A 23,562-nucleotide genomic window follows, 5' to 3' on the forward strand; every position below is an offset into this window, starting at 1 on the left:
CCCACAGGATTCCCCGAGGGACACGGTCGAATGCCTTTTCCAAGTCCACAAAAACACATGTAGACTGGTTGGGCAAACTCCCATGCACCCTCCAGGACCCTGCTAAGGGTGTAGAGCTGGTCCACTGTTCCGCGACCAGGACGAAAACCACACTGTTCCTCCTGAATCCGAGGCTCGACTATCCGACGGACCCTCCTCTCCAGGACCCCTGAATAGACTTTTCCAGGGAGGCTGAGGAGTGTGATCCCTCTGTAGTTGGAACACACCCCTCCGATCCCCCTTCTTAAAGAGGGGGACCACCACCCCGGTCTGCCAATCCAGAGGCACTGTCCCTGATGTCCATGCGATGTTGCAGAGACGTGTCAACCAAGACAGTCCTACAACATCCAGAGCCTTGAGGAACTCCAGGCGTATCTCATCCACCCCCGGGGCCCTGCCACCAAGGAGTTTTTTGACCACCTCAGTGACCTCAGTCCCAGAGATGGGGGAGCCCACCTCTGAGTCCCCAGGCTCTGCTTCCTCATTGGAAGATATGTTAATGGGATTGAGGAGGTCTTCGAAGTACTCCCCCCACCGACCCACAACGTCCCGAGTCGAGGTCAGCAGCGCACCATCCCCACCATATACAGTGTTGACCTGCACTGCTTCCCCTTCCTGAGACGCCGGATGGTGACCAGAATCTCCTCGAAGCCGTCCGAAAGTCGTTCTCCATGGCCTCCCCAAACTCCTCCCACGCCAGAGTGTTTGCCTCAGCAACCACCAAAGCCGCATTCCGCTTGGCCTGCCGGTACCTACCAGCTGCCTCCAGGGTCCCACAGGACAAAAGGGTCCTGTAGGACTCCTTCTTCAGCTTGACGGCATCCTTCACCGCCAGTGTCCACCAACGGGTTCGGGGATTGCCGCCACGACAGGCACCGACCACAGCTCCGGTCAGCTGCCTCAACAATAGAGGCACGGAACATGGCCCATTCGGACTCAATGTCCCCCACCTCCCTCGGGATGTGGTCGAAGTTCTGCCGGAGGTGGGAGTTGAAGCTACTTCTGACAGGGGGCTCTGCCAGACGTTCCCAGCAGACCCTCACAACACGTTTGGGCCTACCACGCCTGACCGGCATCCTCCCCCACCATCGGAGCCAACTCACCACCAGGTGGTGATCAGTTGACAGCTCCGCCCCTCTCTTCACCCGAGTGTCCAAGACATGTGGCCGCAAGTCTGACGACACGACCACAAAGTCGATCATCGAACTGAGGCCTAGGGTGTCCTGGTGCCAAGTGCACATATGAACACCCCTATGCTTGAACATGGTGTTCGTTATGGACAATCCGTGACGAGCACAGAAGTCCAATAACAAAACACCGCTCGGGTTCAGATCGGGGGAGCCATTCCTCCCAATCACGCCCTTCCAGGTCTCACTGTCATTGCCCACGTGAGCATTGAAGTCTCCCAGCAGAACGAGGGAGTCCCCAGAAGGTATGCCCTGTAGCACCCCCTCCAGGGACTCCAAAAAGGGTGGGTACTCCGAACTGCTGTTTGGTGCATACACACAAACAACAGTTAGGACCCGTCCCCCAACTCGAAGGCGAAGGGAGGCTACCCTCTCGTCTACTGGGGTAAACCCCAATGTACAGGCTCCAAGTCGGGGGGCAATAAGTATACCCACACCCGCTCGGCGCCTCTCACCGGGGGCAACTCCAGAGTGGTAGAGAGTCCAGCCTCTCTCAAGGAGATTGGTTCCAGAGTCCAAGCTGTGTGTCGAGGTGAGTCCGACTATATCTAGCCGGAACCTCTCAACCTCACGCACTAGCTCAGGCTCCTTCCCCTTCAGAGAGGTGACATTCCACGTCCCAAGAGCCAGCTTCTGTAGCCGAGGATCGGACCGCCAAGGTCCCCGCCTTCGGCCACCACCCAACTCACACTGCACCTGACCTCCTTGGCCCCTCCCATAGGTGGTGAGCCCATGGGAAGTGTGTATATATATATATATATATATATATAGTGGAATATGGCCGGTTTCACCTATAACCCGGAAGTGCGTCTTAGTCACGGCAACAGAGCGAATGACACACTTCCGGGTTGAAGAAAGGGAGCTTTTATCTGACCCAGAAGTGTTCACGGTCACATGGACACAGAGAATGAAACGCTTCCGGTTCACAGATTATATAAAGGACTGTGAGAGACCAAAGCATTGAGCGGAGTTGGGAGGCAGGGTGGCGGACTGAGTATTGTTTATTTGATTATTGATTTATTACATATTGTGGAGAGGAGGGTGCTTTGTGCACAATTATAATAAATTCATTTTGGACTTTTATCTGGTGTCTGACGTCTGGTCTGAGAGTTCAAGTGGTTGACAGTGCCTCTATATGTCACAGTTGGCATAGTTTCGGCAGGATTCTCTGGCCATCGGTTTGGCAGTGGACCTGAATTTAAAAAATTTTACTGTGGACAGGATACCCTAAGAAGGCAGCGTCAAGACAGGCAGAGAAAAATCGCCAAACCTCACCTTTACCGAGGACGTCATGGGAAAAAAGAAGACAAAGCAGAGCGCCAGCAACAGTGGAGGTCTAGGGCTCAACATTGCCTGCGCTCAAGATGAGCCACGGAGCGGCTACGTGCTTCGGGAGAAGCATCCGGAAGAGGACGATGGCAATGAGGTATGTGCCAGGAGCGAATTTGAAAACTTATTTAAAATAACGCATTTTGTCCCGTGTGCATACCTCCCAGGGGTCCATCCAGAGGTTCTGCGGGAGGCAGGAGTGAATTCTGAAGGCAGTAGTGCACTCACATCAGTGGAGCAGTCAAGCGACAAAGACTTCCGCATGTCGGGTGCCGGCAACGGACACGTGACCCACCTCGAAGAATTGTGGGAAGAAGAACGTCCGTGTCCAGCTTTTTGCGTCTTCACCCAGGAAAAGACGGAGTTGGTTTTTCCGAAAGGGAAGGCAAGCGAAGAACCACTCTCCCTACAAAAAGGTAAGGAGGTCCGGGAAATGACTGATCGGTCCATCGATAAATTGAGACAGACGGATCACAGTCAGCCAAAAGCGGCACCGCGGACCTCCGAAAAGAACTCCAAATCCCAGGCTCCCTTGCGGAACCCGTCAGAGCACATGCCAGGAGCGGGCGTGCTCATTGGCTCCCAGCCGGAGGGTAAGGCTAGTGATCTCCTGAGCATACCTCCGGCTGAATTCAATAACTTTTTGGATGTGCACGAGCTGGAGAAGTTGCTTCAGCCTGTGCAGAGTTTCTTACAGGTTGTGGCGACAATAAAGAAGATCGTTTGGGATCTGGGAGCAGCGGCCGAAGTGCCTTTAAGAAAGGTTGACGAATACCTACGGCGATTTGGTTGGGAGTCTCCCGTCATGACTGATTCGGTGGTACAGCTGAGTTCAACCGGTACCGTACATAAGCATAAAGGGATGCAGTATGAACTGGGCCTGCGTTTAATTAATAGCAGGTGCCAAATCGCCGCGTGCCCTACAAGGGAGTCGCAAACCATAACCGAGTGGGTGGGGGAAAACCCGATCATGCCGGAGCAGCTGGATAGTGCTGTCTCCAGGAGCGATGCGGATCTAAATACGCCGCCACTGGTCAATTATATATCGAAGGGGGTGCAGACAGTAAAAGGGCTCTCTTGTCCTTATAGAGAGACCCAAACTGTGGACAAGCCCCAGATGAAACAGGAGATCCCTAAAATAAAGCAGGGATCTCCTAACAACATAGAAAAGTGAACTGAGAGCTCAGGGGCGGCCGTGGAACCCTCCTCAGTGGACAAAGAGGCGGAGCGGAAGTTTCCAGACTGTTTCCAGTGTCGCAGATGGAGACCAGTAGGAGAACGGCGGCTGTGTTGTGAATGCCGCCGACCGGGCCTCGTATGCCGAAGTTGTCCTCGGAGGACAGGAGATCATAGGTCCTTTTTATATAATATTCCTCCAAGGTTCTGGGTTGGGTAGTATTGTGGAATATGGCCTATACCCCCAAACCGCCAGGTGGAGCCCTGCCTGCAACACAGAGGTGCCCCGAGTTCCAGCAGGGCATCATGGACAGTGGAGTTTTTCATCACAGCCCTGCTGGATACCATGGGAACCTCCAGGGGACGCTGCAGGAAGGCCCAGAGACTTTTGTTTCACCTATAACCCGTCTTAGTCACGGAGACACAGCGAATGACACACTTCCAGGTTGAAGAAAAGGAGCTTTTATCTGACCCGGAAGTGTTCACCGTCACATGGACAGAGAGAGAGAGAGAGAAACGCTTCCGGGTCACGGACTACATAAAGGACTGTGAGAGCCCAGAACATTGAGCTGAGTTGGGAGGCAGGGTGGCTAAGCGTTTGGGAGTGGAGGATTGAGTATTGTTTATTTGATTATTGATTTATTGCGTATTGTGGAGAGGAGGGTGCTTTGTGCACATTTATTATTATAATAAATTCATTTTTGGACTTTTATCTGGTGTCTGTGCCTCTATTTGTCACTATTTTATATATATATATATATATATATATATATATATATATATATATATATATATATACTTAAAAGCAAAAATAATTCATTTTTACTCATCCAACACATACAGAAAATTCCTGCTTCATTCAGTAAACATATAGCATAACCAGTTTGCAACTTCTGAATGGATGCAAAAAAAAATAATGGCAAGATTAATTAAGATAGGAGTCCAATTAAGAGAAGAAACTGATTGAGACAAAAACTTGAAGCCACTGAGGGACGATGCTAAAGGATGGACTAACGTTCTGATCATTAGAACATTACAACAATCTAGACGAGAAGAGGCCATTCAGCCCAAAAAAGCTCGCCAGTCCTATCTACTTAATTTTTCTAAAAAAAACATTAAGTCTAATATTGAAAGTTCCTAAAGTCTTACTGTCTACCACACTACTTGGTAGCTTATTCTAAGTGTCTATGGTCTCTGTGTAAAGTAAAACTTCCTAATGTTTGCACAAAATTGACATTGAACAAGTTTCCAACTGTGTCCCCTTGTTCTTGATGAAATCACTTTAAAATAACAGTCTTGATCCACAGTACTAATTCTCTTCATAATTTTAAACAGTTAAACTGAAAAGGCAAAGCTCTTTTCATCTTTCTTCATAATCTAACCCCTTTAGTCCTAGAATCAGCCTAGCTGCTCTTCTCTTGACTTCTTCTAGTGCTGCTATGTCCTTTTTGAAACCTGGAGACCAAAACGGTAAGGTGTCCAAGTCTCTCTGTAATGATTCAATGGATTCCAGATTATCTGCCAATCCACCTAACTTGGTATCATCTGCAAATTTAACCAGCTTGTCAATTATATTCCTATCCATATTGTTAACATACATTAAAAATAGCAGTGGCCCTAGCACTGATCCCTGTGGAACACCACTCTTAACATCAGTCAATTCTGATAAGGTTCCTCACACCATAACCCACTGCTTCCTGTGTCTCAAGCCAATTTTTCACCCATCTAAAAACCACCCTGAATTCCCACTTCTTTTACTTTGATGCCCAACATCTCATGCGGCATCTTATCAAATGCTTTCTGAAAGTCCAGATAAATATTATAGGCTCCACTTTGAACATACCCTTTGGTTGCTTCATCATTAAATTTCAAAATGTTAGTAAAACATGACCTCCCTCTTCTGAACCCATGCTGACTGTTCCCCTGTACTTGCCATGTTCTGCTCAATGTTATCCTTAACAATTCCATTCATTAATATTCCTGTGATGAACGTTAAGCTTACCTGTTTATAGTTGCTTGGATCTGCCTGGTCACCCTTTTCATATAGCGGGATAATATTTGCCATTTTCCAATACTTTGGAATTTCCCCAGTGCATAGTGACTTCCTAAAAATAAGTGTCAAGGGTTTATATATGTATTCGCTAGCCTCCTTTAGAACTCAAGGGTAAATATTATCTGGACCTGGAGATTTGTTTGATTTCAGCCTATTTAAGCAGAATTTCTCACTCCGCAATTTCTAAATCACTCAGTACCTCCTTAGTAATCCCTGTTACTGCTTGGAGGTTATCTACTTCCTCATTTGTAAAGACCTCAGAAAAATGCACGTTTTGAGAATCTGCTATTTCACTGTCTGTCCCCTTTACAATTCCTGATGCACTTCACCTCCATTAAACGTTGACATTATATAAAGTTATTGTCTGTTTTTACCTGCATTATTATCAATCTTTAATTTAATATTGTTTTTTGTATCAGTAAGGTGCTGCTGGAGTATGTGAATTTCCCCTTGGGATTAATAAAGTATCTATCTCCTCCTTGACTGTTATTTTCTACTAAAATACTGAAAGAATCTCTTATATTCCTCTTTGTCTTTTTAGCTTTCCTAATATCCTTTTTAATGGTTGCCCTCATGTTCTCATATGCTCTACAATTCACATTGCAGTTATAAGTCTTATACGCCTTATACAGCGTTTCTTTCCTTTGCAGCTTCATTTTTAACTCTCTATTAACCCACTTCAGTGTTTTTTTTTTAATTTACTACTAATTCCATATTTAGGTTATGTCCTGCATTACTTTTAAAATGATTTTAAACCTGCTCCACTGCTGCTCAACTGTCTCCACACTTAACACTAGAATTCCTGAAGCCTATGAAAAAACTTGTAATCCCGGCCTACCTTAAATCCCTTCACACCTCTCCATCAGTGTGTTTTGTTTTGTAAATGTGTCGATTAGCACAAGCAGCAAACAGCCTGCTGTCCCATACCCTGCCTTGACGGATCTCAGCTCAGGCAAAAAGTTCTCCCAGCTCAAGCCAAGGCTCCTTATCTGTGTGTGAGGTTCCTGGAGTTGTGTAGGTTAAATAATACAGTATATTGTTATTTGGAATACATGCATTTCATGTATGTTCTGTGTCTACATAGATCTGGGTAAGTGTAGGATGAAAAGAAATAAATGCGAGGCAAGAAATGCTGAACACATAGCTAAAGCAGAAACTTGATGTGAAGTGTATAATGTCTTGACTTTAGTTCAAATATCAAATAAACATGCACCTTTTTTCAAGAATATAACCAAAGAAAAAAATGTATTTACATGTTGCTGTCAATGAGTTAAGAAACCCAAGCTCAAATTTCAATCGACAGGGAGATGATGCATGTTCTTGAATGGTGCAGAGGTATGAACCACTGCCTTATAACCCAAAGGTCCCAGGTTTGAGACTGGGTGCTCTGTGTTTTGAGTAGTGAGCTGCTATTATTATTATTAATATAATAAAAACATACGTTTGATTTGAGTCTAACAGCTGGTGTGAATTTTGGCTACTTTTTTTATTATTGTTTTATTCTCTCAGCGACGTTCACGTGATACAATGAACCTGCCTCTCCCTCTCTGAGCTGATGGCATTTATCTTCATTCTTTTCACAAGAGCAGTGCTATGGCTGATGCCTGCTTAGAACTATTTGTTATACCGCCAATCAAAGATACGATGTCCCGTGACCTCTGTCAGACTGGACAAAGGCAGGATCGTAATAACAGATAGCTTCTTCACAGCGCTTTCACTGGCTAATAGACTGCTGCACTCTGCTTGGTACCATAACGTAAAATGGGACTTAAACTTGCAGCTAAAGTCATTTCAGTACGCAAGCAATTCGCCGCCCTGCTGTTTAGACAATGGGCAAGAATTTACATTACTATGCTTTTTTATTTTTACAGTACTGTTTGTTCCTCCATGTACAGTTCTAAATCTGTCCTGTCCTCAAATTGCCCTCCCATACCCTAGTTTAAACAATCTTCAACTAACCTACTCATATGCCTCCCTAGCACATTGCTGCCCCTAAAGTTCAGATGTAATCCATCTCAGTGGAACAGGTCAGATTTTTTCCAAAAGGAGTCCCAATGCCCCTTAAACTTATACCCTTCTACCCTGCATCAAGATTTGAGCCACATGTTAAGTCTTCTAATCTTCTCAGTCTTATTTGGACTGGCACAGGGCAAAGACGACTGCCTTGTCAGTTTTGCTCCTCAGGCTGGTACCTAACTCTTTAAATTTGGATCACATAACTGACAGACTACTCTTATGTATATCATTTGTTTCAACATGAACAATGACAACAGGATCCATTCCCACTCTGGCCAAGAGCCTAGCCTAGCTGTGCTCCCTAAAATATGGGACTTCCATATGACTCTGAAGTACTTCCATCTGGCAGTGGCCCTGGCACTGGAGGTACTCCCAGGTCCTTAATAAAAGGGACCGCACTCCCTTTTCCATGTGAGTCAGAGCTGGGAGGATGGACAGCAACAATCAACTGGAGGAAGGTAGTGCGGTGGTGAGAGGTGAATTGTGGAGAGAGAAAATCTGTGCTTGTGTTACAGTGAAGGTATTGTGGTGAATAAAAACCAACCTTTATTTGAACCCAGAACTCGGGTGTTTGTGTTGGGGTTTGGGCCTTGCTGGCAGACCGGTTTCCTATCACAATCAATATTAAAATTTTGACTTTGGTATCAATAACAACTTTTGGACCTCAGTACTGGTACAAAATTGGTTCAGAACCAATTGGGTCCCCAAGAAGTCACAGATGCTTCAAATTAATCTATACATATTAATAAAAGGCAAAGCCTTCACTGACTGACTGACTGACTCATCACTAATTCTCGAACTTCCCGTGTAGGTGGAAGGCTGAAATTTGGCAGGCTCATTCCTTACAGCTTACTTACAAAAGTTAGGCAGGTTTCATTTTGAAATTCTACGCGTAATGGTCATAACTGGAACCTGTTTTTTGGCCATATACTCTAATGGAGGAGGCGGAGTCACGTATCGCGTCATCACGCCTCTACGTAATCACGTGAACTAAAAACAAGGAGAGATTTACAGCACGAGTCAAACGCGGGAACGAAGGTAAATGACGTTAACTTTTGAGTGTCTTTTAATACTGTGTAAGGATACATATTAACACATGTGCAATTAAACGTGTGCATTTACGGGGTGATTTCTCAGGCTTAAAAGCTCGCCTTTTATCAAACGCGGGAACAAAGGTAAATGACGTTCGTCAGTGTCTTTTAATACTGTGTAAGCATACATATTAACACATGTGCAATTAAACGTGTGCATTTACGGGGTGATTTCTCAGGCTTAAAAGCTTGCCTTTTATTAAAATACTAAATGCAAACTGTTTTCATTCTGAAGGGCACAAACCACGTTAGATTTCAGACGTTAAACGCACAAAAATGTCGGTACACCAGATAAATAAGTGCAACATATTATCAGTTGTATTGTATGCTTACAATACATATAGAAATGTGTTAATCGTTAACTAATATTATGGGATGGTGTTTTTCGACTCGCGCCTTGATTTAAACGATTGCATTTCTTGGTGGGTTTGCGTAGCTTATTGTCAATATCTTTACACCTCTTTTTAAGACTTAATTTAAAAAGGTTTTCTTTTGTTCTTAATTAAAATTTAAAAGCAATACTTCACTGCTGCGAAGCCCCTCTAGCGCTGACGTCCGAGGTTCGATTACCGTAAGCGAGTGCAGTGAGTGTGTACGCCTGATGAGCGAAGAATAAGGGGGAAAGCCGTGTTGCGTACTCTGCATTATTTGACAGTAAACTATTTTCAACCATTCTATGATCTTCTTCTCACAACTGAAGGCACCGTGGCTGATGTTACCTCACTTGCTGGCCAACCATAAGCATTACCTGGTAGGTAACCAGCCACTCACTTCACTCCCATACGGGAATCGAACCTCGGACGTCAGTGCTAGAGGCGAAGCCCCTAAAATTGCGCCACGGCGTGTGGTTCGTTTATTTGACAACATGTAGATCGGGGTAATTACATTCACGGCATTCGTAGTGATTCACAATCTGATTGTATGGGTGGTTACCTACCAGGTAACGCTTATAGTTGGCCACCAAGTCAGCTGGAAGTGATCACTCGAGTGAAGGCAGCTTCACAAAAAAACAGATCCTTAACAAACTGTTATTAGTATATTTTCCCTCAATTTAAAAAGGTTTTATTTTCTTCTTAATAAAAATTTAAAAGCGGTACTTCACCGGTGCGAAGCGCGTGGATTTGACCGACTGACACATACAGACATATGCATGAGTGCAGGTACTTCGGAAAGAAACCACCGTGTAAACCTAAAGGTTAAATTAAGTTCATAGACCTACAAAACGTTGCCATTCATTTGAGGCAAGATTGCTTTTCTTCTGTACAACTATACGTTGCATTCTTAAGAGTGTGCTTGCACGGCTTCGGATATAGATATATATATATATATATATATATATATATATGTATGTATGTCTATATATAAATATGTAAGCTTGTAAGTACTGCCTTACTTCTCTTTAAGAAAGGAAGATGTAATGATACTTGATTTAAACGATTCCATGTCTTCCTGGGTTTGCTTAGCTTATTGTCAATATCTTTACACCTTTTTTTAAGACTTATTGACTGAAACGGGCTTTCACGAAAAAAGTTAGGGCTTTGCTACAGGATACACCCTCCACAAGTTAAGCAAGTAAAAATAAAATATATATTTCTGTTTTATTTAAACCTTTTAAGTTCGTATGCATAACCCCATTTGGCTGTTTTATTTATTTTTTTTCTTTCTTCAGTAATATTTAATCTCCTTAAAGAAAAAGAACATATCCATTTTACTTTTTTTGTATCTCTTTAGTAATATTTTAGTGTAAAAGGATAACCAGTATTTAAACCTTTTATGTTACTTTATACATTTATTTTACACAATGTTGAAAAATTAATAAGAAAGCTACATATTTTGGCAGCTGCTGCTTTAATTTTCAATGAAATGAAAAAACCTCTCCAAGACAAAACATCAATGAAGAAGAAACAGTTTGAGAAACCCTCATTTATAAAAGTTTGCTGCAGATGACTTAACTGAAAATAAATGAATAGTTCCTATGTGTATAATACATATTTATCTATTTTACTTATGCCTTTATTCCAGCAACCTGCAACATCTGAGGTACAATTTCTTACATTACTTTTGTTTTTTGCAGCACAGGCACCTGAAGTGACTTCCTCAGGGTCATACAGTGGTGTCAGTACCAGGATTTGAAATGACAAGCTCCGGGTGTACTGAAATATTACTGAAGAAAGAAAAAAAATGAAAACGGGCAAATAGGGCTATGCATACAGATGTCCATCCATCCATTATCCAACCCGCTACATCCTAAATACAGGAGCCAATAAGTAGATATGTATATATATATATATATATATATATATATATATATATGTGAATGTATGTATGTATATATGTATGTCTATATTTATATCTATATATATATATATATATATATATATATATATATATATATATATATATACATATACAAATTTACATATGTGGATGTGTATATGTAGATATGTATATATATGTATATATGTTTATGTATATATATGGTTACATAACCTCTTTAACACACTACTTCTCCGCTGCGAAACGCGGGTATTTTGCTATATATATATGATAGCAACACTCATAACAATGACAACACAATTACATATATATATATATATATATATATATATATGTGGATATGTATATATATATATATATATATATGTGTCAATCTATGTATGTATGTATGTATGTCTAGATATATAAATATATATATATATATATATATATATATATATATATATATATATATATATATGTAGATATGTATATGTGTATATATATATATATATGTAGATGTGTATATATGTAGATATGTAAATATTTATGTATATATGCGTCTGTGTATATATATATATATATATATAATAATAATAATAATAATAATAATTCATTACATTTATATATGTGTGTTTGTATGTATGTATGTATGTGTGTATGTATGTATATGTATATGTGTGTGTTTATGTATGTGTGTATATATATGTTATGTGTATATATATATGTATATATATGTGGATATGTATATGTATATATATATGTATATATGTATATGTATATATATGTTTGTGTGTGTGTGTGTGTGTGTGTGTGTATTATATATATAAAAGACAGCAACACTCATAACAATGACAACACAATTACATTGACAATCATGTTACGTTATTTTTAAAATGTTTCCTTTTCTTTTTCATAACCTCTTTAACACACTACTTCTCCGCTGCGAAGCGCGGGTATTTTGCTATATTTAGATCAGTTAACATCAAATGTAAAAGTGGAAAACAATTTAGATCAGCTAACATCACATTATAATGTGACCTATAGAGATGCTCTGGATGCAGTGGCTCCTCATAAAACAAAAGTGATCAAAGCACATAGAAATGTTCCCTGGTTTAATAAGAACAATTGAGCTCTTAAATTAGAGTGTATAAAACTGGAGTGCAGATGGAGAACAACAAAGCTACATGTCTTTCAAATTGCATGGACAGAGAGTTTTAAAACAATATAAAAAAGCTCTCTTTAAAGCTCGCTCAGAATACTATTCTACAATAATAGATAGCAATAATAAAAATCCTCGGGTACTGTTTAGAACAGTGGCTAAATTAACAAATGGGAATTCAGATCAAAAATGCAAAATACTATCAGCAGTACAGACTTTATGAACTTCTTCAAAGAGAAAATTAAAAATATAAGATCCCAGATCTCAGCATCACAGTACAAACCACATACTAGCTTAGCAGACCCTGTGTCACATTGCATTCAACACTTTAGTAATTTTAATCCTGTAACTGAGCAGGAAGTCTTAACTTTAATTTCTAAAATGAAACCCACTACTTGTTCCCTAGATCCAGTGCCAACAAAACTAGTAAAAAAATGCAATGGATGTTCTTGCAGCGCCTATTCTTAACATTATCAATAGTTCATTACTGCATGGCACAGTACCTGATGCACATTACTTAAAAAGTCAGACCTAGACCCACACATACTTAATAATTATACAGTAGACCTATTTCAAATTCTCCTTTTCTCTCTAAAATACTAGAAAAGGTAGTCACCAATCAGCTTCAGTCACACCTTACGCATTACAATTTATTTGAGAAATTCCAGTCTGGTTTCGGTACTGGTCATAGTACAGAAACGGCACTAATGCGGGTTGTAAATGACATTCTGATATCCTCTGATGAAGAAAACTTCACTCCACAGCATTTGACACCATCAACCATTCTATTTTAAAGCACAGGCTAGAAAATGATGTTGGGCTCAGAGGCACTGTGCTCGCTTGGTTTAGTTCTTATTTATCATTTACCGTTAAATTCTGCTCCGTACTTCTAAAATTTTTATTTTTATACTGTATTGAGGATTTGTTCTGTTCTGTGTATTGTATTATATTATATTGTATTGACCCCCTTCTTTTTGACACCCACTGCACGCCCAACCTACCTGGAAAGGGGTCTCTCTTTGAACTGCCTTTCCCAAGGTTTCTTCCATTTTTTTCTCTACAAGGTTTTTTTTTTTTTTTTTGGAAGTTTTTCCTTGTCTTCTTAGAGAGTCAAGGCTGGGGGGCTGTCAAGAGGCATCGCCTGTTTAAGCCCATTGCGGCACTTCTTGTGTGACTTTGAGGTAGAGATGTGGAAATGTCAAACTCTACTTCAGTATCTTGCTGCCCTCTCCTCAATTAGTTACTAGTGAATCAATTTATTGTTTTGTAAAAATAAACCAAAATATAGGTTGAATTTTTGCAACAACAGTAACGATTTTAAAAACTTTACTTACTAATTGAATAAATACAGAATTAATGATTTCTGGTCTTGCATATTTTAATGATTTTTAAGTTATATCCAAATTTTGTTAAAAAATTCTGCAACTACAGAGTAGAGTATAAGATTTACTAATGTAACAAATTCTGCTCCACAAAGTGCCCCTTTTCTACTTTTCAGCCACTGCCTACCTAACGTTCTCCACACATCTGTGTATGTGTGCTATTTTTGTGAGAGGCAAATCGTGCATTAAAACAAATTGAGATAAAATTCACAGCATTTGTATTTCCAATGTGTTTTAATACTTTTACGTGCATGTTTCCCAACCTGACTGAATTATGCTTAAGCCTGTTCATATTACTTGTGCTTCCCGGTGCCGGATGCTTTTGAGAGGGGTTTAAGTACATTGAAAAAAACAGAAAAAGGCTTGTGTCCTTTCTGCCACCAGCGCCACAAGAAGGATCAGACAAGAAATCACCATGAGCTATCAACTAACCAGCATTACACATGTATACCTATAAGATCATGTTCTTTGCTTTTAAGGCAAATTTTGCAATTTAAATTCCAACAAACCAGTGGTTTTTAATCAGAATGGCACAATAATAGCCCAGAGGTGCCACAGAGGCATTTGTTAATTAATTAAGCCTTTTCTGATATAAATGCTAGTTGTGCCCAAGACTGTGTTCATGAGTGTGCTCCAAGAGGGAAAAGGGTAAACAATTTGAGTTATGGCAAAATTAGAAACATAATATGTCTGTTATTACATCATGTTGGGAGATAGAGTTTGTTGGTCATTTCAGCATTTCAGTTTATAAAAGTCCAGCAAAATTTACTCTATTGACTCTGAAAAAAGTGTTTTGCTTCCAGACTTGCAAGCAGGATGGAGCCCCAAAGCCACTCCCAGTAACCAATCAGCGAGGATGAAGTACTGCTGCTGCTTGCCCATTTCTGTTTGTGTCAGGGCCATTATACAGCCCCACTTCCCTGTATGGGAATTAATACAGATGGGGCTCTATCACTGATTGGTTCCGTGAAAGGATTTGTATCTTTAGTGAAGAAAAAAAAAAAACTGTAATATCATAACAATACATTGCTTTCTCCATCACGAAATGCTGGCTGAATAAACACTCAGCTGTGAGTTGAAAAAAGGTTAATTATAAAAAAGTAGACATCTTAATTATACTGTTTGACAAGAAGTTGTGGCAAAGCATGCTAATCTTCTTTTTACTGGGATGCAAAAGATGGCTATCTAGACAAAATGCTGTCACAGGTGAATGTACTGAAGGCTGAGGTATTTTTTACCCTTAAGAAGTGAGAACAATTCTGCATATCACTTGCAGATGATACTTGGATTGTAAAATTAGCATACATAGTTTGGTATCTTTGAACCATTTAAGCATGACTAATTTCAATATGCAAGGAAAAGATCAAAGTATCTTATCTTCCCACTGATAAAATCAAAGCTTTAAGAGGTATGTTTGGCTTATGGGTATGTGGGTGACCATGGTGGAGCAAGTCAGCATATATAGGTTATCACATGTTGCTGCAACACAGAATAAAGATCATGCAATTGAGCATTTTGAAGATCTGTGAAAAATGTAGGGCCTAAATATCTTATTGAAAACCTCAAATTGTAAACCAGATTAGTCTGTTTTGTTTATTTCATGGCTACCTGTAGTCAATTTATATGTAGTGTTCCTAAAGAAGAAATCAAATGTATAACTCTAGTGATTGTGGATGATGGCGATATTGGGATGTGGATCTAAAAGAAAATTGACTAGGGGTGCCATCATTAAAAAATGATGAAAAACACTGCCATAAACTGACACTATTCTTGAAAATAGTTTATATTCATTTATGACATTTTATTCTTACTAGTTTAAGTTCTGCCTATCTCTGATACTTTTGTTAGCATGAAAGGTGAAATAAAACGCACTGATGTAGGGAAAAATGAATTTCAGCTACTGAAGATTTGACAGATTGATGCTGTATAAGAACTTAAAGGTAGAGTTTCTTTGCTTATCTGTTTTTACACATTAATATGATCATTTAACTGCCAACAATGACTTTATTTTTTCAATAAAGTAACCGATTTAATTGTTAAAGGAAACAAAAAACTACATGAACTAAAAAATATCAAATGATGACACAATAATTTAGAGTCAAGTCATGTGTAATCTGTAAAACCTCAGTTAGTAAATGTTGTAATGTATGATATTTATCACACTTTACACAAGGTTAGAAAGAAGACAAAGTTTGTGTCATCCTAGCTATCAAGGTATAATGAGTAAAATACTAAGTTTAACAGCTTTTCTCATATTTATACTTCTCTTACTTCACCGAGTATGTATTATATAAAGAAATATGGACTAATCTAAAGATTTATTGTTTTAGAGCTTGTCTTTTATTATTTTTGAAGTTTAAATACATTCGTATTGTTGAAGTACAGAAGTGTTTAAATGTATCCTAAATACAGCATCAGCTAAACTTGGAATAGCAGATTAGAGCTATCTAACCTATATGAAATCTTAGGAAAAATTTTTGTAAAAGTTCACTTTTGTACAAAATTAGACTGTGATTTGAAGAAACTATTTCCTGCTTCAACTGGACACTTGCACCAGCTATAAAGTCAATGTGAATCAGTGTGTAGTGTTTTAAAGTATTTTTTAAGTTGTGCCAAATATTTATTTGACTCCCTTGATGTGTACTCCAATTTTTGAAACTGAAGAATTAAAGACTACCTGTGGTCTTTCCGTCTGCACCCGCCGCATGCACCCTGAGCCATAGATGACTGTATTTTCTGGGATGACTTCACATGTATTAACTTGACAGAAAGCTCCAATAATGCAGCCACTGGTAAGAATCACATTTCTTCCCACTTCAGCTGAAATATAGAAATTAAACATAAACACTTTCCATAGTAATAATGAAGAAACACTGCTGGGGGTGGGAGGATAACTTTTTAACAACTTCACAATAGACATGTGAATTAAATATCTGTGTCAGCAAATTCTAAAACAGTGCTCTCAACGTCTTTGATTCATTTTATTTGTACTCTCTAAGAGGCCCTTATTTTAAAACATAGCAACAAGAAAAAATAAAAAAAAACTGCAGGGCCTGAGAGAAGGAATTAAACTGTAAAAAAGATTAGTAACCAAAGCAAGACATACAGCACATACCATGGAGTATTAGCACTAGTAGGTAAACTATGGCTTAAGCATTCATTCATATAGCAGGGGTGGTCAGCTCCAATCCTGGAGAGTCACAGTGGCTACAGGTTTTCATTCTAACCATTTTCTTATTTTATAACTAGCCTTTGTTACTAATTAACTTATTTGCTATTTAAGACTCAGACCCTTTAAATCAGGGCTGCGCAACATCAATCTTAGAGGGCTGCAGTTGCTTCTGGTTTTTGTTCCAGCCTAATTGCTTCATGAGAAATCATTCATTGCTGATGAAGCACTAATTGCTAACGTGACATTTTTCTGGATTGTAGTTGTCTCACTTGTTAAGATTTTGAACCCTAAATTGCGTATTTTAGTCTTAAACATCTGTATTCTTTGTTTTAACTGCTTATTATTAGCAATAAGATGCAAATGACAAAGGAATTAGCAGTTCTACATCTAGCTTGTCTCCATTTCCACCTGTGTGTATTCATTATTCACTATTTGGTTTAATTAAGTACTCAGAAACTGAAGAGAAAGTGAAGAACTGAAAATTACTCCGTTTTAGGCTTCAAATCACTTGATGATAAATGTATCATTAGAAAGGAAAAAAATCTTATGATTTAAGAAAGAACTGACAGGACAGAGTTAAAACACTAACAAGCCACAAAATCAAAAAAGATCTGTTATTGGTGAGGATTGGCTTCTAAATAAGCAACTGGGTTGGAACAAAAACATGTAACCACTGCGGCTTTCCAGGAACAGAGTTAGCAATACTTGATATAGTGGGTTTGTTAAGTACAGTGTAGGCCATGACACCAGACTTGAAAATAACAAAGCAAAAGTGGGCCTTAGGGTTAGAAAAACAGGCATCTAAGGAAGCACAAAGGAGAAAGGAAAAGTTTAAACAAAGACACACAGCTGACAGTCAAGTGCCGAGAGTACAAGAAGCGCTTAATGGGCCAGCAGGTGTCAAATCACCATAGTTGTTCCCTTAAATGGATATTCAACATCTTAAATAATGTAATTAAAATATGAACATTTTGATAAAAAAGGATGTTCAGCAGGTCTATCATCCAAATTTTAATAATGAGGCAAATACAATGCAAGTCCAGCTTGATGTTGGACTATCTGGAGGCTGGCTTAGAAGAACCTTGTCTCTCTGAGGACTACATCTGCAGGAAATAAGAGGCTGATGGTCGCTAAACCTGAGGAAGAAGCAGCTAGCCTGTATTGTAGTACAGAACTGTTTATAGAGATTGTGTGGACCTCCAAAGTGACATGTAAAAAAAAAACAAACAAAAAACCTCCAGACTAGAGAAGGAGAGTCGAGTGGGTCACAGTTCAATGCAAATTGTGCATACTGTCCAGGATCATCAATCACAGATCTGGAAGTGTCCAATTATCTTCAGGACCTTGTAAAGGTATATGGTAATTTTGATATACTTGAGGTGGCAGGCTGGTATGGGGAGCTCCAGAGTGTCACTTCAAAACCTGGACCCAGAGAGAAACAGAGTTGCAGTGACATTGGGTGATTCAACCATTGGAGAAATGACATGCAGGTTTCCTCCAGAGACAAAGACATTTGTGTGGTTTGTATTATGTGATAGTAAAATGTCCAGTCAACTTGGTAACTTATTCCATGTGTCTATGGTTCTCTGCGTAAGGCAAAATATCCCAATACTTGTGTGAAATTCACCCTTGACCAGTTTCCTGTGTCCCCTTATTCCTGATGATCTCTGACTGGCAGTTGATAGTGACGAGTCCACTTTAAGTCCTAAATCCTTCTCATAAGGTGTACTTTTCAGGCAAAAGCAAACAGGTGGTGTTTTATTTTTATGTGAAACAGGATTTGAATACATGTGTACCACAACTGGAGGGGGAGCCACATATTACTGAGGATGTTTGACTAAACAGAATCAGTGACAGAAGCCTGATATTTGGAGTGTGTTACACACACACCCCAATGCAATTTTATACTGAATAATATAAAAAAAGAAAGTTTAGATGGTTTTAAAGTCACGTGAGACCCAACTATTAACTGAGCTAATCTCACAAAGAGTAGAGTACACCAGCAGACGTTTAAGACATTTTAACCATTTAATGTTTTTAATACAGTATATTAACACACCAACAAGATGTGGGGAATGCCTAGATTGAGTATTTTGCTAAATTCATACAGAATTCACAGTATAGAGGTGACAGAACCATAAGATATACTAACCATAATATAATACATTTCATAGTGGTTTGGGAGATTGAACTAAAATTGTTAAGTTTAACTTTAGTAGTGCAAATTTTGAGAAGAAGATGTTGCAAAGTCTAAAAGGGCTAAACTGAGATAAACTTTAGGTGTGGAGTGGCATAAAAATGTTTTGCATAATGCAGGATAAATATACCCCGGAATTTATAAGTAGTATGAAATTATCAAAAAAAACTCTTCAGTGGATAAATAAGGAGTTAAAGAGATAAGAGAAGAAAAATAAGATGACTATATAATAAAGTGTACTACCTTTTTAAAAATTGCTAATTTTGGGGTTTTTATGAAAGCATGAGAGCAATGGTTAAAAAGGAGAAAGGAAAGGTGAAAGATGTCTCAAATACTTCTCTTTGTACAAGGTGGCGCAGGGAAATGGGAAATTTTGGAACTAGGTGTTGGCGAACCTGGGGCATCGGCAGTTGTTTGGGACCAATGTAACCTTGTTTCGAACCCCTTGCCATTAGTTATAATAGAGTAGGAGTGGTGAAAGCCTTTTATAAGAATGGTGATAGTGTGACTGCTGCGCAAAGGGAATTTCAGTGTCATTACCAGTTAGGACATCACGATCATGTTCCATCTGCTCATATGATTACAACATGGGTGTGTAATTTCGAAGAAACGGGTTCAGCCTTTAAAGAAAATTCCCTAGGTGAAGTCAGTTCGCATAATGCCTGATAAGTGATAGCAGCTATTCACCGATTGTTTGGAAGGCGCATCATTTCACGCAATGGTGACATTCCATGGCCTCTGAGATCCCCAGATCTGAGTTTGTGATTTTTTTTCTGTGGGGAGATCTTAAAAGCCAAGTGTACCACACACATCCTGCAACCATTGCTGAACTAAATATGAGAACTGAAGTGGAAATCGCTGGCATTCCTCTTGAGATGTTACGTCGAGCAATGCAGAATTTCCACAAGAGGCTGTCAGAATGTGTACGGAGAAATGGACAACACCTTCATGATATATTCTTCAAAACATAAAATGAATGTTGAATGAATATTGATTACCATCATTAATTGCATATCCTGTACAATATATTTCATCTTTAAATGTATTTTGTAATGTGTTTATTTGTGCATTGAATGTCAACTGAAAATTTCCCATTTCCCCGCACCACCCTGTACAAGGTAACTTGTAAAGTTCTACTGCACAGTTAGACCAAAATAAACTTAAACAATACATTAAGTATTGCTTGCTTTAATTATAGGAACTTTACGAATAGTGATGAGCGAACTGTGCTGAATTTGTTTCACCTTGGGTTCAGTAAAAATGCAGAAACAAATGGGAATTAAATTGAGCTTGTCAAAATGCACTGAAGTCAATAGAGAAGGACAAGCTGAACAATTTTTGAGTGGATTATAAAAATGCAATAGTCTTTCAAGTGTCACTGAGGGCCAGGGAATTGTCTTCTTATTGTGGCTAAAATGTGACAAGAGGTGTGAGGCAGCAGTGCCATCTATTGTACTACTGTGCCTCCTGGAGATGAACTAATACTCTGGTGTCCTTAGTCTATCTCTGTATCTCCTGATATCCTACCACTACAACTAACTACTGTAACACCCACAGAACCAGGGATGCAAGTGATCAGTGTTAAACTCTCGGCGGCCAGGGTGATGTACCTATTACTATCCAATTTGTTCATCTGCAAGGAGCATAGCATGCTTGATCTAGCAGTGAAAAAATGACATACAATGAATCTATGCAGAAAAGCAAAGTATTTTCATAATATTCTCATCATCAGCTAGTGCACTCTCTTAAACGAAAATACTGCAAGGGTATTTTTTTTTTTTTTTAATTCTGAATGGACATCACACATGCATATATACACTGTAAATTACTAATATGTAGGCAAAACAGTTTGGGCAGCACTGTAAATTGTTAGGTGAACTGTGCTTACAGCATACATGTGAAAGTGCTGCATTTGTGTGATGCAAATCAGACAAGTACTGCAGATCAGCTCTGTTGTGTTACGATGCCTCACAAAGCATCATGAGCACTGGAGAAAATAAAGTTTATTTAAGCTGACTGTATGGTGAATGTTCAAGGAAACATTTGGTGGTCAAGGCCACTGGTGAATCCAGTGAATCTGAAGCAAAAAATACTTTGGTGATTTTTGTCCATCAACACTATTAAAGCGTGATGAGTAGTACAGGATCAAACACAAATAGTAACTTAATTTCTAGCCCAAAATTAAAGTGCCATAATAGCACTTTAGCTTACTTAAATGCAAGGATTATTAAGAATAAAATTAATGAGTTGGAATTAATATGGAGATGAAGATTTTATATATTACAAATAAAAGAAACCTGGCTAAAAAACAGATGAGCAAGAGTATAACATAGTTGGGTACTCATTCTTTACGAAAGACAGGCCAAGCCAAAAAGGTGGGGGTGTTTTTTTTTTGTTTGTTTTTTTTAATTTGCCTTAGGAATTTGTTAGTTTTCCCATACCCCTTTGGGTCAGAGCGCAGGGTCATCCACTGTACAGTGCCCCTGGAGCAACTGTAGGTTAAAGGCCTTGCTCAAGGGCCCAGCAGAGTAGGAAACCCTTTGGCAGTAACAGGGATTCAAACCGGCAACATCTGCATTTCAGAGCAGATCCTTAGCCTCCAGAGACACCACTCTACCCATAACAGTAAAATCCCTGAAGCCTACGAAAAAAGTTGTAATCCTGGGCCACCTTAAATTCCTTTGCACTTCCACATCAGCCTCTTTGTCTTGCAAATGCGTCGATCGGCACTGGCAGCAGTCAGCCTGCTCACTCATCACCCCGACAAGGCAGCTGAAGTCAACTCAGACGCTGAAGGTTATCTGGCAGTGAGGTGTTTGGAATTGTATAGGGTAAATAATGTATTGTTATTTGGGATACATACATTCCATGTGTGTTCCGTGTCTCATTACTTTAACATGACTTTTTCATAACTTCATTTTAGTTTAATCCTGATGCTCTGTATATTCAATTAATTAGCATAACTATTCATGCTGGCTCTAAAATCCGTACTAACTCCTACTCTCTCTTCTGTTTCTTTTCACGGTTTTCTATGGTGGCAACCTGCGCCACCACCACCTAATCAAAGCACCATGATGTTCGTAGATTGATGGATTAAAAGCCAGAAGTCTACATGACCATCATCATCATCAAATCCTTCCATGAGAACCCTATATACAAAGAGAACTGTTCATTTATGTTAGGTAGAATGCCCAGAGGGGGCTGGGTGGTCTCATGGTCTGGAACCCCTGCAGATTTTATTTTTTTCTCCAGCCGTCTGGGGTTTTTGTTTTTTTGTTTTTTCTGTCCTCCCTGGCCATCGGACCTTACTCTTATTCTATGTTAACTAATGTTGTCTTATTTTAGTTTCTTACTTTGTCTTTTTTCTTCATCATGTAAAGCACTTTGAGCTACATTATATGTATGAAAATGTGCTATATAAATAAATGTTGTTGTGCCTACAACGATCTGGGTAAATGTTAGATGACAGGAAATGCGAGGCAAGAAATGTTGAACACATAACTAAAACAGAACATATTTGATCTTAATGTAATAATGAAAAAATGTTGAGGTGAAGTGTATAATGTGTGAGGACTGAAGTACAAATATCAAAGAAACACTTTCACAAAAGGTATAACAAAACAAGTGTGCTTTTATTCAAGAATGCACCCAAAGAAATAAAAATAATTCAATTTACATGTTGCTGTTAATGAATGAAAACCTAAGCCCAAATATCAGACAACATATCTGTTTGGCTGGTGCCGAGGTAAGAACTGCTGTCTTGTAATCAAGAGGTTGTGAGTTTGAGTCTGGGTTATTCCGATTTTGAGTAGTGAGCTGCTGTTATAATAATAATTAATTCTTTACATTTATATATAATAAAAACATACGTGATTTCAGTCTGTAACACCCAGAGTAAATTTTTGCTACCTGTAAAAGATATCACTGAAGGGCTATAAGCAGACACACAAATACTGGTGAATCATTTGTTCTTGGTATCTTGTTGTCACTTGAATTTTTGTTATTCTTGAACAAAAGCACACTTGTTTCGTTACACTTTTTGCTAAAGTGTTTCTTTTATATTCTAGTAACCACTTAAATGACATCAAATCTGTCTCAGCTTCTCTTGGGCACGCCACACACACATATCCATGCATGAAAACATCATTATTTGGAAGTGCTATGTCATTTGAACATGGTGTTTTTTTTCCCCCTGATCTCCACGTTATAGGGCGGCACGGTGGCGCAGTGGGTAGCGCTGCTGCCTCGCAGTTGGGAGACCTGGGGACCCGGGTTCGCTTCCCGGGTCCTCCCTGCGTGGAGTTTGCATGTTCTCCCCGTGTCTGCGTGGGTTTCCTCTGGGCGCTCCGGTTTCCTCCCCCATGTCCAAAGACATGCAGGTAAGGTGGATTGGCGATTCTAAATTGGCCCTAGTGTGTGGGTGTGTTTGTGTGTGTCCTGTGGTGGGTTGGCACCCTGCCCAGGATTGTTTCCTGCCTTGTGCCCTGTGTTGGCTGGGATTG

General features: G+C 39.5%; 1 protein-coding gene across 1 annotated transcript in view; it reads right to left on the reverse strand.

The window, feature by feature from the left end:
- dctn6 (dynactin subunit 6) overlaps positions 1 to 23,562 on the reverse strand; it is a 143,450-nt gene that overhangs the window by 34,388 nt on the left and 85,500 nt on the right. Inside the window, exon 6 of the mRNA XM_028802151.2 lies at positions 16,369 to 16,511. Within this exon, the coding sequence (XP_028657984.1) occupies positions 16,369 to 16,511 (143 nt within the window). The remainder of the gene's footprint in view (positions 1 to 16,368; positions 16,512 to 23,562) is intronic.

The sequence above is a fragment of the Erpetoichthys calabaricus genome, chromosome 5 (genome assembly GCF_900747795.2).
Source record: "Erpetoichthys calabaricus chromosome 5, fErpCal1.3, whole genome shotgun sequence".
NCBI lineage: Eukaryota > Metazoa > Chordata > Cladistia > Polypteriformes > Polypteridae > Erpetoichthys > Erpetoichthys calabaricus.